General features: G+C 43.6%; 1 protein-coding gene across 2 annotated transcripts; it reads right to left on the bottom strand.

Moving 5' to 3' along the window:
• Positions 1-2,088: 2,088 nt before the first annotated feature.
• On the bottom strand, positions 2,089-15,301 carry vwa7 (von Willebrand factor A domain containing 7). Of its 2 annotated transcripts, XM_029715754.1 has the most exons (18): positions 14,835-15,301; positions 14,625-14,751; positions 11,889-12,140; positions 9,553-9,786; positions 9,275-9,371; positions 9,063-9,197; positions 8,684-8,879; positions 7,373-7,542; positions 5,653-5,765; positions 5,328-5,444; positions 5,032-5,241; positions 4,584-4,716; positions 4,326-4,478; positions 4,127-4,219; positions 3,715-3,995; positions 3,364-3,500; positions 2,975-3,134; positions 2,089-2,734 (listed from the first exon to the last, which is right to left on the bottom strand). In XM_029715754.1, exons 3-18 carry the CDS (start codon positions 12,132-12,134, stop codon positions 2,147-2,149), a joined length of 3,063 nt encoding a protein of 1,020 aa, XP_029571614.1. In that variant the 5' UTR covers positions 12,135-12,140; positions 14,625-14,751; positions 14,835-15,301; the 3' UTR covers positions 2,089-2,146. The 2 variants fall into 2 exon arrangements, with proteins under 2 accessions (XP_029571614.1, XP_029571613.1); XM_029715753.1 differs by lacking the exons at positions 14,625-14,751; positions 14,835-15,301 and having other exon boundaries at positions 11,889-12,577.
• Positions 15,302-16,516: the final 1,215 nt, after the last annotated feature.

The raw sequence follows: 16,516 nt of genomic DNA, 5'->3' as shown, positions 1-16,516 counted from the left end.
TTCAGTTAACAAAGAAGTTGATCTGTATACATGTGTAACGGTCGTCGTAGTAATTGGACCAAGGCGCAGCGGGTTGAGTGCTCATTTTAACTTTTATTGTGAACACGACTAATAAACAAAACAACAACCGAACGACAGTCTTGTCGGCTCACACAGCAGTACAAAGAACAACCTCCCACAATTCCCATGACAAACACATTCCTAATTATAGGACGTTCAATCAGAGGCACCGATAGACAGCTGCCTCCAATTGAAGGCCCCAATCCAAATTACCTAAACACAGATCTAAACACCCTAGAACAAACATAGAAATATACAAACATAGAACAATGACCAAAACCCCAGAATACATAAATCAAACACCCCTCTACATACACACACACCCCGAACCATATAAAACAAATACCTCCTGCCACGTCCTGACCAAACTATAATAACAAATAACCCCTGTTACTGGTCAGGATGTGACAACATGTTGCAAACATTTCTGAACACCAAAGAAATATCTGTATGCATTTAGCTCTATAAAAACCTTGTCATTTACAAATGGTAGACTTCCTGCTTTTGTTGTTGTGGTTGATGTTGTAAAAACAAATCCTGTTTATTGTTATTTTACTGTTACATTAGCTGCAAGATACACTTGAAACAACAAATCAACATTTGAGCATATCATTGAAAGAGTGGTTAACATTAGGAAATAGCTCCATGGAGGAGTATTTATCGATCTGTTCCAGGGCTGGAGAAGTGAATGGTTTTGTGTGACTGTTAAACAGTAGCTGTGAGCGGGTAAAATCGTCAGGGAAGCCAAGCCAGGAAAAAAAGACACAGGACAACCTATGTGTTGTGATAATTGCGTTGTTTGCTTTATAACCTGTTCACATGCCTTGCCAATAAATTCAACCACACATTTGTTTCATTACAAAACCGGAGAGCAACATCTGTTCGGTGAAGTCCACAAACCATGTAACAAACAGTTACATGACCAACAGCATGGTCAAGCAAGTTCATGTTTCCGAAATGTTTGGACTACTAAACAACTATGACTTACAACCACGAGTTACAGCAAGTCGCAAAGAAAACAGCCGCTGCCTCCACTATTCCAGCACCATTTCAACACCATCTAATCACCTACAGTATGCTTAGTCGAATACAGTGACAACTAAAATATACCAAACACGATTTCATCTAATCAATGTAAGCTAAATATGACGTGACTGTCCATGGTGATTTATGTGTGTGGTGTGTGCCCATGCGTGTGTGCGTGTGTGCGTAAAAAAAACATGTTGACCAGTGGCGGTCGGTGCCGTTTAAGATGAGGGTGGACGTTTTTTTCATGAGCATTATTATTATTTCTATTACAGCATATTGGATGACTGTCATTCATATTCCATTCACCCAGTTCAATGTAACATCAATAGGTTTAAACTACTACATGATACTAAACGTTTCCCTATACCCATCATGAGGTTGCTACAACCTAGCCTATGAATGAAAGTTTACAATGTAGGTGCACACAGGTGATTTGATTTGAACACCACTGTGAATGGTTCGGACTGGGTGAACTACATTCACGGGTAATTCAAGTCTGGTGCAGCGGTCTAAGACACTGCATCTCAGTGTTAGATGCGTCACTACAGACCCTGGTTTGATTCCAGGCTGTATCACAACCGGCCATGATTGGGAGTACCACAGGGCAGGGCACAATTGGCCCAGCGTCGTCCGGGTTAGGGTTTGACCAGGGTAGGCCGTCATTGTAAATAAGAATTTGTTCTTAACTGACTTGCCTAGTTAAATAAAGGTAAAAAGGACACAGATTTATTTGTCTCTAACACCTTGTAGTGGTGTAAACAGTCTGTTCGGGAGTCAGCGATGGGACAAGACTGTAACTACCAATTGGGGAGAAAAAGGGGTAATAAAAAAATATTAACAAAAACAAATGACAACAAGGATAAGGGTTTGTATGACACAATGTCAATAAAATACTATTTAAAAAACAACTAAATTCATCATTGTCGGCTTTCCAGTGAAGGAATCAAGTGAGGAACTGAAGTCTAAAGTGTGCTTCTATGGCCCATAAAAACAGGAGCCTTTTGGTTACAGAACATCTTTAAGGTTATTTGACATAGAGAAATGATCCCACATCAACCTACAGTGGAACAGTCCAAATCAAACTCAACAATGAAAACAACAGCAAGCAACTTTGCAGCGGCATCTCTCCAGCCTTGTTTGACACTCCACTCCTCTCCCGTATACCCCTCTGCTGGCTGGAGGTCAGGTGGCAGCGCCTCACATTGCCGGCCCCGTCCCACACCAGGAGCTCCGCCTGGGGGGAGCAGCAGGGGGAGGTGTACCTCACCCACAGATGCTTGGGCAATCCACCTGTCCACTGGGCCACGTTCAGAGGAGGGTGACCTTGTACCAACCTGGGATCCAGTTCAGCATAGCCATTCTCCCCGTGTGCTGGGCTTGTCCTCTCCCTGTCTCTCTGGTTCTGGGGTTTGTGCTTGGGGGTGGGTTGGTTCTCCTCCAGGCTGTCCCCTGGGTGGTCTGTGGGGCTGTGGAGCAGGGTGAGAATGCCCTGACCCTTGGAGAGCTGGAGGGAAGCCAGGCCAGAGCGCCCCCTGTCTGTCACAGCCAGAGAGACAGTCCAGCTGGCTCCTGTGCACTGAGTCGGTCCTGGGCAGGTGTGTTCTACTCGCATGATGGAACATGATGGGGGAGACATGTCAGGATCCTGGGGGAGAAGGGGACAGGATGTGATATCAGGGATACTACACAGGAAATTATGACATAAAGAGGGATGGGCAAGGTGATTAGTATGTGAATATTAAACAGACATTTCCCTATGTATTTTGAATGCTGGATTCCAGTGAGCTTCTGATCTCCAAAGCTGAGATTCAAAGGCCTTGTTTCTACAGTATGTATGTATTGTACTCATAGTAGAAGCTCGGTTGTCTCAGTGTATGGGTCTCACCGGAGGAACCACAGTCAGGTGCAACACTGCGTAGTTGGAGTCCAGGGAGTCCAGCACTCGCACGGTCAGGGTCATAGTGACAGCTCCTCCTGCCTCAGCCCCCTTAGGAGTTTGGAGCTCCACCTCCCCCCTCACTGACCCTCTCTCCCCCACATAGAGGCTGAGAGAATCACATTTTAGAATGAGAAATAACATAGAGTAGGGAAAAGTGATGACTGTCTGCTATACTGTATATCTTTTTAAATTAATTGTTGTTTATTTTGCTTAACAAGAGCTTTGCGATTCTGTCTGTAATGCAAAGTGCTATAAAAGTGTAATAAATGATGAATTATTATTAATTAGCCATTTTGTGACAGTTTGACGTTGTTGGTCCGTTTTGCCCTGTCTACCTGTGTGGTCCTCTCTGAGAGAGATATCCCCGGTCATCGTCAGCGGTCAGGGTGAGGTTTCGGGCGGGGCCGTGGTTCTGAACATCAAAAAATACTGTCGTACTGTGGCCAGGAACCAGACATGGGACAGACAGGACCTGAGAGAGGGAGGGAGAAGGAGCATAATGTCTTACTCTTTCTTCTATTGTGTTCATGGCTGTGTTGTGCTAGACTGTCTTGTTATTTGTAATGTTCTGCTTGCCAAACTGATTTTTGTGGTGTGTTCTGTTATACACAGTGCAGCATTGTGCTTGGCTGTATTGTCCATGCTGTACAGTATCAGTTGGCTGTTTGTTGCTGTTGCTGTTGTACCTGTATCTTAATGTGTGTGTGCTGGATCATCTCTGTGGAGACGCGTTCCAGGCGGTTCCCTCCCCCGTCTCTGCCGGATAGACGGACACAGAACGGCACCCTGGGAACAGAGGCCATCCAGCCAACCAGCTCCTCTCCAGAGGATGCAGATGAAGAGGACGAGTTTAGCCACACTTTCTGGAGGCTCTCCCCATTGGCTCCCAGCAGGGTCACGTGACTGAAATAGGCCTCCTCATTGGGCGATAGACCTGTGACAGCCAGCACTAGAAAGGTTGGGACACCTGAACGGACATGAAACACCAAATGGATGAATAGATGTGATCATGATTATTTAGTCTTGAAGCGTATGGCTAGACAAATGAAGGACAAATAAATAGATACTGTATTCTAGCCAAAAACCACACCCCCTCACCTGCGATTGGACTCCCCTCCACTCTAGCCAGGCCTGGATGCGTTCCATTGGTCTCCACAGCAAAGTAATACAGGAAGTCCACATTGCTGTCAGCTTGGGAGACAGGTATTGCTCTGTTATCAGTCGGCCTACTAGAGTTTTGCTCATGATTACCCTGTGGGAACAGGTACTGTGTGTTGTGTAGTGACAGACGGGGTACCTATGGCATTAAAGGTGACGTGACCATCAGCAATGGTGTTGAGGTGCCACTGGCCTGGTTCTATAGGGGACAGCAGGCTGATCCTGTACAGACCCTGAAACTGCTCACACTCTGCCAGGGGACCCTGCTGATTCAACAGAGACTGAGTACGATCTGGGAGGGGCGGAGGGAGACAATGAGAGAAGGAAGATGTCATACAGAAAAGGCTGTCGTCCATGTGTGTATCTACACGTCAGTGTGTGTAATGTATCGTCGTACCAGTTGGGCTGCTGAGGACACATTGTCTGAGGTCTCCAGTGAGGTGAAGGGTCACGCTCTTCACTGCATTGTCCACACTGAAGGAGTGGGATAAGTCGGAGTCACTATCACTCTCTGCATGTAGCAGAGTGACCTACAGAGGGAGACAGAAGGCTTTGGCGCGAGGGCAGTGTTTCCCAAATGACGTATTGTAGTCTACAAAATCCCAGAGCTAGGGCAACATGTGGGAGGCAACTCATCTGCCTAGGGAGAATACCAATTACAGGTCTCCTACCTGAAAATAATAAGCAGAAATGTACCACTCTAAGAAACTATTTTATTTAGCATTGTATCATATAGTAACAAAACCTATTCATTTCAGACAAATAGTGGATCAGTATGGGCAGGTGCACCTCTGTAGATAATGATTGTACTCTACCACAGTGAGCATTTTGCCTTGTTGCAGTACCTTATCTGCAGCTGTATTGTCCTCCACTATGGCAGAGACACGGTGGATGTCTGAGTTGGTGGTGAAGACAGTCAGTCCCCCGGAAACAGAGGACAGGGAGGAGTAGAGAGCGAAACGGTCAGGGGACAGAGTCTCCCTCCTCCTCCTCCTCCTCTTCCTCCCGCTGCCCTTCATCTTGTGACTGGGGTCTTCAGTCAGGAGGAAGGTCACCTGGTGGAGCCAGAAGGGATTGGATTGTTTATCTGGGATCATTTGTTATAAGTTATAATTTTGATCACACAAACAAAAAGTGATACCTTGCATTGCTTCTCCAGTATAAGAGCCCTCACAGCATTGTACAGGTGAGCATCTTTAGGGGAGGCATCAGTGAATACAAATATCTCTGACAGGGGTGGGCTATGAGTGAGGGCCAGCTGTAACACACAGGTACATGAATGTACATAAGATTATCAACAAAGAGAGGGTAAAAAACTGCTAAAATATAAAAATGAAATCCTTTGAAAATTAGGACTTGGCTGTTGCTATGTACATTTTATGTTCTGTTTACTGTATGTTATCCTATGCTGTTATTAAAAGATAATCATTTGATGTCAAATCAGCTGTAGCTAATCTCTGTGTTACCTGTATGGCAGAAAGACACATCTCAGGTTCATCTCCTCCACCGAGAGCCATCAGGTTCTCCATATAGCTCATGAACTCCTCTGGTTTCTCTGTCTCATACACCGGCCCCACCCCTGGAGCACAGAGAACACAGGGGAACATACTCACTTCAGCACCGTACACACTGCGTCAGATACACTGGTAGGACCGCAATATAATTATATATACAGTGCTATTAAACTCAAAGCTCAGGTGCATCCTGTTTACATTGATCATCCTTGAGATGTTTCTACAACTTGATTGGAGTCCACCTGCGGTAAATTCAATTGATTGGACATGATTTGGTAAGGCACACACCTGTCTATATAAGGTCCCACAGTTGACAGTGCATGTCAGAGCAAAAACCAAGCCATGAGGTCGAAGGAATTGTCCGTAGAGCTCAGAGACAGGATTGTGTTGAGGCACAGATCTGGGGAAGGGTACCAAAAAATTTCTGCCACATTGAAGGTCCCCAAGAACTCACTGGCCTCCTTTCTTAAATGGATGAAGTTTGGAACCACCAAGACTCTTCCTAGAGCTTGCCGCCTGGCCAAACTGATCAATTGGGGGAGAAGGGAGGTGACCAAGAACCCGATGGTCATTCTGACAGAGCTCTAGAGTTTTTCTCTAGAGATGGGTGAACCTTCCAGAAGGACAACCATCTCTGCAGCACACCACCAATCAGGCCTTTATGGTAGTGGCCAGGCGGAAGCCTCTTCTCAGTAAAAGACACATGACAGCCCACTTGGAAAGACTCTCAGACCATGAGAAACAAGATTCTCTGATCTGATGAAACCAAGATTGAACTCTTTGGCCTGAATGCCAAGTGTCACGTCTGGAGGAAACCTGGCACTATCCCTACGGTGAAGCATGGCGGTGGCAGCATCATGCTGTATTCAGCGACAGGGACTGGGAGACTAGTGAGGATCGAGGGAAAGATGAACAGAGCAAAGTACAGAGAGATCCTTGATGGTTCACCTTCTAACAAAAACAATGACCCTAAGCACACAGCCAAGACAACACAGTAGTGGCTTCAGGACAAGTCTCTGAATGTCCTTGAGTGGCCCAGCCAAAGTCCGGACTTAAACCGATCAAACATCTCTGGAGAGACCTGAAAATAGATGTGCAGCGACGCTCCCCATTTAACCTGACAGAGCTTGAGAGGATCTGCAGAGAAGAATGGGAGAAACTCCCCAAATACAGGTGTGCCAAGCTTGTAGCGTCATACCCAAGAAGACTTGAGGCTGTAATCGCTGCCAAAGGTGCTTCAACAAGGTACTGAGTAAAGGGTCCGAATACTTATGTACATTTTTAATACATTTGCAAAAATGCACTGTATATATATATATATATATATATATATATATATACATATATTATTATTATAATTTTTTTTTTCATGTAATATCGTTTTATGTGGACCCCAGGAAGAGGAGCTTCTGCACGTGCAGTAGCTAATGAAGAACCTAATAAACTAAACTAATAACTTGTATAATGCAGTTATAACATTAACATAATGCCTGTCATATAGGTTTGATATTCTTGTAGACAATTACATGTAAAATGGTACCCCAAAACTGAAGAAAGGAGTTCTGCCTGTAACACACTTTCGGCACAGGTAACATTTAGGGTTCCATGGTTTGGCCCTGACCCTAACCCTGTCCCCTAACACCCTGGTCATGCCCTCTCCCTCTCCCCTCACCTGGGTCGTGGAAGGGCACCAGCAGGAAGGTGCCTGGCTGCTCGGGAGTGCTAGCGCGGGCCTGGATGATAGCGTGGGCACGGAGGCGGGCTGCGGTGATCTCCTCAAACATGCTGCCTGTGGTGTCCATGACAAACACCAGCGCTGGAGGCTGCTTCACACTGAAGAGTCTGCCCTCAGGATAGAACAGCCAACAGAAGGAAACAGTCTGCCCTCAGGATAGAACAGCCAACAGAAGGAAACAGTCTGCCCTCAGGATAGTACAGCCAACAGAAGGAAACAGTCTGCCCTCAGGATAGTACAGCCAACAGAAGGAAACAGTCTGCCCTCAGGATAGTACAGCCAAGAGAAGGAAACAGTCTGCCCTCAGGATAGAACAGCCAACAGAAGGAAACAGTCTGCCCTCAGAATAGAACAGCCAACAGAAGGAAACAGTCTGCCCTCAGGATAGTACAGCCAACAGAAGGAAACAGTCTGCCCTCAGGATAGTACAGCCAACAGAAGGAAACAGTCTGCCCTCAGGATAGTACAGCCAACAGAAGGAAACAGTCTGCCCTCAGGATAGTACAGCCAACAGAAGGAAACAGTCTGCCCTCAGGATAGTACAGCCAACAGAAGGAAACAGTCTGCCCTCAGGATAGTACAGCCAAGAGAAGGAAACAGTCTGCCCTCAGGATAGAACAGCCAACAGAAGGAAACAGTCTGCCCTCAGGATAGTACAGCCAACAGAAGGAAACAGTCTGCCCTCAGAATAGAACAGCCAACAGAAGGAAACAGTCTGCCCTCAGGATAGAACAGCCAACAGAAGGAAACAGTCTGCCCTCAGAATAGAAGCCAACAGAAGGAAACAGTCTGCCCTCAGGATAGTACAGCCAACAGAAGGAAACAGTCTGCCCTCAGGATAGTACAGCCAACAGAAGGAAACAGTCTGCCCTCAGGATAGTACAGCCAACAGAAGGAAACAGTCTGCCCTCAGAATAGAAGCCAACAGAAGGAAACAGTCTGCCCTCAGAATAGAACAGCCAACAGAAGGAAACAGTCTGCCCTCAGGATAGTACAGCCAACAGAAGGAAACAGTCTGCCCTCAGAATAAACACTGTATACGGTCTCCCTCTTTGCACTGTATACGGTCTCCCTCTTTGCACTGTATACGGTCTCCCTCTTTGCACTGTATACGGTCTCCCTCTTTTGTACCATGTTTAGAATATCAGCACAAATGGTTGGTCTATAGATCAAATTAAAATGTAATCATATCAAACTTGATTTAAAAAAGTGTATTTAACATCATAATGAAGGCTACATAGATCCCACCTGAGGAAGCTGGTGTTGCCCACACTGTCTCTGAGGTCTCTGAGCACAGTAAGGGTTGCCGTGGTAGCGAGGCGGGCAGCCTCCACATGGAGGTAGTGATGGGGGGAGAATAGGGGGGAGGTGCTGTCCTTATTGATGCCCCCCTTGGCCCCCTGGTGACGACTGCTGTCCAGTATGCCCCCGTGACTACACTTCCCTGAAAAACACATTATTTATAATGATTATTCATCAAAGATAAAGTTATTATAAAGTGTGACAGAGACTTTCTCAAATGGAAACCACACTCATGTTGAAGCTTGCAGACGTTTGAATCAATATATCTGGCTCAGATGTTAGTTCTTCAATCTACACAAGAATGAAAATAGCTAGGCCTCCATACCTTGTGGTTTGGGTGGGTAGGTGCGGAAGTACCCGGTGGTGAGCAGTAGAGGGTCCTGCTGACTCTGGGTCAGTCTGGGCAGGAGGTTGTCTCTGCAGGTAACGCTGTGACACTCCATACAGGTAGGAGTGTCCTCTGGGGAGGACAGATAGACAAAGAGAACTATGAACACAGGTCTCGTTAATTTAACCCAAAATGTGTTTTAACTGTACCTGTGGCTACAGGGAAGGCTGGCTGCCCAGGCTGCAGCAGGTGGAGGTATATTGAGTGCTGACCCATCTCCACCCAGTTACTATGGCTGTAGAAATCCTGTTCACAGAGAGAGGCAGCATCCTATAGGTCAGACACTGGGGACCTCTCCTGTCATTCTCATGTAAAAGGCTCATTGCACATTCGAATTGCCACAACGCCAAACATTATTGGATGAGTGATATTTACATTTGACATGATGTGCTATCTTACAGAGTACCGTGTGTTTGGCCTATTGTACCTGCAATGAGTGTAGCAGCTGTCCCAGACTGTGTCTTGCCCCCTGGTACTCTTTGGCCCGTGCAGAGAGCAGGGTTTGGGCCCAGAACTGCCGTAGCATCGCAATAGATTCCTCCACGCGCTCCGAATCAAAGTGGTAGACTGGGTCGGACCGTGTGGAGCTCAGGAAGTCCATGGCCGCATTTGAACGCACCACCTCCCCCACTGCATGCCAGAACCCCCGACCCAGACCTGCCTGTGAGACCATCAACATCGTCATCCTCATCATAACCATCATCATCACCATCATCCAGCAACTGAGTTTATTCATCATCATCATCATCATCATTGTCATCGTCATTATGGATTCACAGCATCATTATGGATTCCACTAATTCCGCTCCAGCCATTACCGCAAGGCCTTCCTCCCCAATTAAGGTGCCACCAACCTCCTGTGATACCTGACTAATGCAGCGTTCAAAACAACTATGAACTCAGAGCTCGGAAATCTCCAACTTCTGACTTCAGTGTGTTCAAACTGGGAACTCAGAATAAAAACGAGCTCCGACTGGGAAAATTAGTTTTGAACTCGGAATTCAAAGTCGGAAAGTTGGGAACTCGGGCCTCTTTCTAGAGCTCCGACTTTCCGAATTAAAATCACAGACGTCATGATATGACCTCGTTTTTTTCTGAATTCCCAGTTGTCTGAACGTACCATAAGGCCATCATAACAGGTTGTCAGAAGTGCTTACACCTCGTCAAATATAAGATAGGAGTGATTATTTCAAAAACATTATTATGTACCTTGACGGAGTTTTGAGTGACCAAAAGTTGCTAACAGCTAACTGCTCTCTCATGTCTCTTCATTAGTTGAGCAGAGCCAGAGATAATTTAAAGGAGATTGGAAACTCCCTTGGAATTGTATTAACGGCCATTGTGTACGTTGCCCATGCTACATCAATGGGCCACACGCTGCAATCTGGCCGATTCTGGGACAAGGAGCGTTCTCCTTCAAGGAGTGAATGGGAGTCAATTGGGCGCTAGCTCAAAAACCCAACATTAGCATGACTTTCATCAACAAGAAGCACAACATTACAAATCTTTTCCGAGATGTGAGATAATTAATTTGCTATCTGTAATATTGTATTGTTTTGGAATTGTGACATTAAGTACTTTCGAGGAAAATAGGCACGTTTATTTGTTACATTTGACTGTGTAAAACCGAGTAGTACTACTTGTTTCTCTGAGAGTGAGGTGGATATATAGCATTTTGCAAAAAAAAACATTGTTATTTGTCTCTCTGAAATGAAACCAGATGGCGTAAAGGAGCTTGCAAGGATTTGTAGTCTTGCATGATATCTACTTTGATGCTAATTAGCATTTTCGAATCTGAGTAATGATAAAAGCCACGTTGTCTGAGAGAGATTTACATGGTTATCAAAACATCACGCCAGAGTAAGCCTACACGAAACACAGACCTTATTTTAAGTGTTTCTAAAATACGCTATGGGAAAAATTGTTGGAAAAAAACGATTGGAATAATTTTCCTGTTTGACCGCTAGGTTTTATGGGTATTATGACTCATAATGTGGTACTCTATTGAACAACCATGCCATGATTAGACAGTGAAAAGCACACCAATCTCTTTCATCATTTCTTTAAGCAATAAAAGCTAATTTACCAACATTTCTGAAAATGGATATATAGGGTTTTGGAATTAAACTCTTCAACTCATTCTTTGCATATGTATCCCTAATGCTCCTAATGAACCATACGTCAGATTCTCTCTAGATGTTTTACATGAAGGAATATATTTACTATATAATAGAGTGCTTGCTTTGATATCCAACTGATGTTGTGTCCTTTCTGTCATCCTGTGAACCCTGTTCATTGCTGCTCATGGCTACTGTATATTTTTGATTCTGTATTTTTTTAAATTACCTTTATATAACTAGGCAAGTCAGTTAAGAACAAATTCTTATTTTCAATGACGGCCTAGGAACAGTGGGTTAACTGCCTTGTTCAGGAGCAGAACGGCAGATTTTTACCTTGTCAGCTCAGGGATTCGATCTTGCAACCTTCCAGTTACTAGTCCAACACTCTAACCACTAGGCAGCCAAAGCAACATTTCCCAAAAGCAGCAATAACACAATAATGCTGGTTGTGATACTGACAGCAGTCATCATCATCCTCATCATCATTAGTATTATCATCATCACCATCATCATGTTGTGTCTATAGACAGCCTTCCATGCATCCTCAATTACCTGGAGCTGGGTTAAACGCTCTTAAGATGGAACACAGTTCTGCAATGTGATTATGTGTGTGTGTGTGTGTTTACACACACCACAGCCTCACCTGCTCCTGTGTGTGTCGGTGCTGGTGTGTGTTATCCATGCTCAGTGTCTCCAGAGTGACGTTGAGGACACCCTGCTCAGTGATGAATTGGTGTGTGTAGGAGTCCAAGGACAGGGTTAACACACGGGACCAGAAGTTGGGGAGGAAGCCTCTGCAGCCTGGTAGAGTCAGTACCACACACAGCAGAACATACAGCTTCCTCATCCAAACCCCTGACCCACCATGACCCCTGCTCTGTGACATCATCACTTCCTGGGGAATAGGGTGGGGAGAAGAAGACATTACACCTGAAACATAACACTATTTCCATTCCTTTGGTCTTAGGTATGTATGTACCGGTAGACTTGCAACCTTTACACAAAGTGCAAACCAGTGTGTTACGTGTGTTATGTGCCCGTGCGTGTTGTGTTAGTTGTGAGAACAGGAGCATGTGTGTCTTCAACCTTGTGGCCACATAAACAATTGTTTGTGGTGACAGAGATTTTCCAAAAAGAGCAAAATAGGCCATGAAGCCTTTTTGCATTTATCCACCATGTTTATGGGGCATTGATCAGTGAAGTCTCCTAAATACCCCACACCAAATGTCAAACCTCCAACTGAACAGTGTTCTGGAATCTCTGAAGCCTTCTAGCACATTCTCTGTTGTGCATACTCACCACAGTGACTATCAGTTTCATGTCTCTAACCTCAACCACTTTTGCTACTTGTCCTATCACGAGCCTTGTTTTCATCAATACCCGAAAACATATTGTATTCTATCTGTCTCTCTGCTTATCTTGCTAGTGTATGCTGTAGGAAATTGTTAAAATGTTTAGCACAATGAAGCCTAATTTAACTTTGAAGTACATGCTCACCAAAAATGACATGGTGAGAGTCACAATACACTGTACTGAAATAAGGATGCTTACCTGACATAATATGTCTTGATGACTAGATTAACTGGATTGTGAGTGGTACCCATCACTGGGATGTTTTCTTGACTAATCTGATGTAGGACCCTAATTAAAGGGTGCGTTTGTAAATTGCCTCCAGTGAGTCAACACTGGACACTGGCTGAGGAGTAAGGTTGATCAGAGTGTTCTGACCTCACAATGGCAGTCAAGCTCACAAGCTAACTGGCTAACGTTGGCTAGCTTGCTAGCTACTTCCAGACACAAATGAGAGAACAGCTCACTCTGATCATTTTACTCGCCCTAGCAGAGCTGGTTAGGCTGTTTTCATGCTATCTAGAGCATTAGTGACTGTAACTGTGCTGCTAGCAACAATTTAATTCAGTTTTTGGCCAACCTTTACTGACACCTGTCATCTTCAATGGGTGTTGTGCGTTTGTAAATTCATCAGTTATTCTGCACTCTGGCACACTCAAAGGAGAGTGCTCTGAAACCGGAGTAGCCAAAATGAATTTACGAACACACCCAAAGTTAACTAATAATGTGTATGATCATCGCCATAGTAATAAAGTGTTGTTTTAGTTGTGAGAACAAGAGGATGTGCATTTTTGATAGCATTTTTGATATAGAGACAGTACAAAAAAAATGCATGAAATGTATGAAAATGTATGCATTCACTAATGTAAGTCGCTCTGGATAAGAGCGTCTGCTAAATGACTAAAATGTAAAAAATGATATCATATCTACAGTATTTCACTTTTAATGTGTATAGTATTGCTTACTAGGTGTTGTCCAATGAATTCTGTAACCACTCCCTCTTCAAATCAGGGTTGATTGGAAAAAAGCTGCTCAAAAGAGGACATTGTATTATCATATCTTTGTACTCCCTAAACGAAGGCCATGCAGCCGAAACACGTCTGAGTTTTGAAACTTTGTTTCCATTGAACATGTCATATAAATAAAGGCATTTTAATTAATTATATGAAGAGTGCCTTGGTCCTCCTTTCTTTTTGAGGAGGATGTGTGTCTTGAACCTTGTGGCCACATAAACAATTTGTTTGTGGTGACAGAGATTTTCCAAGTAGAACAAAATAGGCCATGAACCCTTTTGCATTTATCCACCATGTTTATGGGGCATTGATCAGTGAAGTCTCCTAAATACCCCACACCAAATGTCAAACCTCCAACTGAACAGTGTTCTGGAATCTCTGAAGCCTTCTAGCACATTCTCTGTTGTGCATACTCACCACAGTGACTATCAGTTTCATGTCTCTAACCTCAACCACTTTTACTGCTTGTCCTATCACGAGCCTTGTTTTCATCAATCTAGAGCATTAGTGACTGTAACTGTGCTGCTAGCAACAACTTAATTCACTTTTTTGCCAACCTTTCACTGACACCTGTCATCTTCAATGGGGGTTGCACGTTAGTAAATTCATCCGTTATTCTGCGCTCTGGCACACTCAAAGGAGAGTGCTCTGAAACCGGAGTAGCCAAAATTAATTTACGAACTCACCCAAAGTTAACTAATAATGTGTATGATCATCGCCATAGTAATAAAGTAAACAAAGTTGTACACACATGTACTATATAATATTGTGTTAGATAAACTATTTTATTCCCATGTGCTGGCTTGTGACCATGGATTTCAGCCATAGAAATATGAACCTAAAATTATTTAAATGAATACCATTGAATAGCATTGAATTTCATAAGCAGTTGTTACTTATAATTACTATAGTTACTGTAATTGCTTTGTGTATATCAGATGAGGAAAGCCCTCATCTTCAACTTGATAATCTAATGTATTGCTGTACATATGTACGTCGCATAGTAATGTTTTCACCTTAATTCATGACCTGTCTTGGTTCTTGATCCTGTTCCTTCTACTTCCTGCTTGATTAAGTGAGTTTGATATATCTCCAGAGTTCAGACACTATTGGCGTACGTGTCAGACATGCTGTGTCAACTGTCTGTAGAGGAAATCCACATGTGAGTTCTGCTGAGCCTTCAACCACAGTCTGTAACCAGAGAAAAGTTATTTAGGATATCACACCATTATTGAGTCTTCCAGTCCGTTGTCCTTGGGCCTTGTCTCAAGATGTCCTCTCTGGTAAATAAGTAATAGATGGGATGGGCGCCGCTGTTGCAGCTTGCATGAGAGTCTGGTTGACACTGAGTCTTTCTGAGGGGGTAAACGGAAGGCTGAAGGTATCCCCCCCCCCATTAATGCACGGTGCATTGACTCTCCACAATAAGGCTGCATATATTACCAGCCATAGTGTTCAACTGAAGGCCCCCCTCCCCCTTCTCTCAATCCCTAACTCCCTCTCTTTTCTCCCAGGAAGAAAAGCATTGGGGCGGCCTCTATGATGAACAACACCCTCTCCACACCCTCTTCTTCCTAGCAGATCCTTTCTTATGACTTTATAAAGAAAGGGGGTCAGTTGCTAACCAACGAGAGACTCAGCATTGCACTTCAGCTCGTTGGCCTGTTTGTTCTAAGAGATGGGGCACAGAGAGGTTAGCTGTAACATATCCAGTACAGTGTTGGAAAAAAGTACACAATTGTCATACTTGTGTAAAAGTATAGATACCTTAATAGAAATGTTATTCTAATTTTATTATAAATACTACTTGAGTAAAAGTCTAAAGGTATTTGGTTCTAAATATACTTAAGTATCAAAAGTAAATGTAATTTATAAAATCTACTAGTATCAAAAGTAAATGTCATTTCTAAAATATACTAGTATCAAAAGTAATTGCTAAAATATACTTAAGTATCAAAATTAAAAGTAAAAGTATAAATAATTTAAAATTCCTTATATTAATCAAAACAGATGGCACCATTTTTTTATTTTTTTTATTTACGCATAGTCAGGGGTACACTCCAACACTTTACAAACGATGCATTTATATTTAGTGAGTCTGCCAGATCAAAGGCAATATGGATGACCACCTGTTCTCTTGATAAGTGCGTGAATTGGACCATGTTCCCATCCTTGTCACGCATGTGTGTAGGAACGGACCAAAGCTCAGCGTGAGTTTCGTTCCACATCTTTTATTTGAATGTGAAACTTTGCAAGACACACAATAAACTATAAACAAAACACAAACCGCGACGACAGAGGTGCAACATGCACTAACTCAAAAATAATCTCCCACAAACACAAGTGGGAAAAACAACTACTTAAATATGATCCCCAATTAGAGACAACGATGACCAGCTGCCTCTAATTGGGAATCATACGAAAAATACGAAAAATTTAACTAGACAAAACACCCCAGTCACGCCCTGACCTACTCTACCATAGAAAATAAGAGCACTCTATGGTCAGGACGTGACAGTCCTGCTAAGCATTCATCATGTAACTAGTACTTTTGGGTGTCAGGGGAAAATGTATGGAATAAAAAGTACATTATTTTCTATAGGAATGTAGTGAAGTAAAAGTAAAAGTTGTCAAAAATATAAATAGTAAAGTAAAGTACAGATACCACAAAAAACTACTTAAGTAGTACTTTAAAGTATTTTCACTTAAGTACTTTACACCACTGATCCAGTAAAGATAGTGACTGGGGGCCTTCTGCTGCTTACCTGAATTGTATAGTTAGTATTCCATTCCAGCCATTCCATTGCTGTGTGTCTCACTAGTAACTCAGCCCAGGCAGTTAATCATATGATCATGCTCAAGCAGCCAGGCGCCAGCTGACAGACTGGATATCCACAGACCAGTGGTG

This window comes from Salmo trutta, chromosome 26 (assembly GCF_901001165.1).
Source record: "Salmo trutta chromosome 26, fSalTru1.1, whole genome shotgun sequence".
In the NCBI taxonomy this organism is placed as follows: Eukaryota; Metazoa; Chordata; class Actinopteri; order Salmoniformes; family Salmonidae; genus Salmo; species Salmo trutta.
This window is presented reverse-complemented; position numbering and strand designations above follow the sequence as displayed.

Bases quoted from the DNA above. Each gene is read 5' to 3' on its own strand.
- vwa7 (XM_029715753.1), bottom strand. From the start codon at position 12,170: ATGTCTTCTTCTCCCCACCCTATTCCCCAGGAAGTGATGATGTCACAG. The intron at 9,198-9,274 runs GTACAGTTAAAA...TGTCCTCCCCAG, and splicing joins AGCCTTCCCTGTAGCCACAG to AGGACACTCCTACCTGTATG. The intron at 4,717-5,031 runs GTACTGCAACAA...CTCCCTCTGTAG, and splicing joins ACAATACAGCTGCAGATAAG to GTCACTCTGCTACATGCAGA.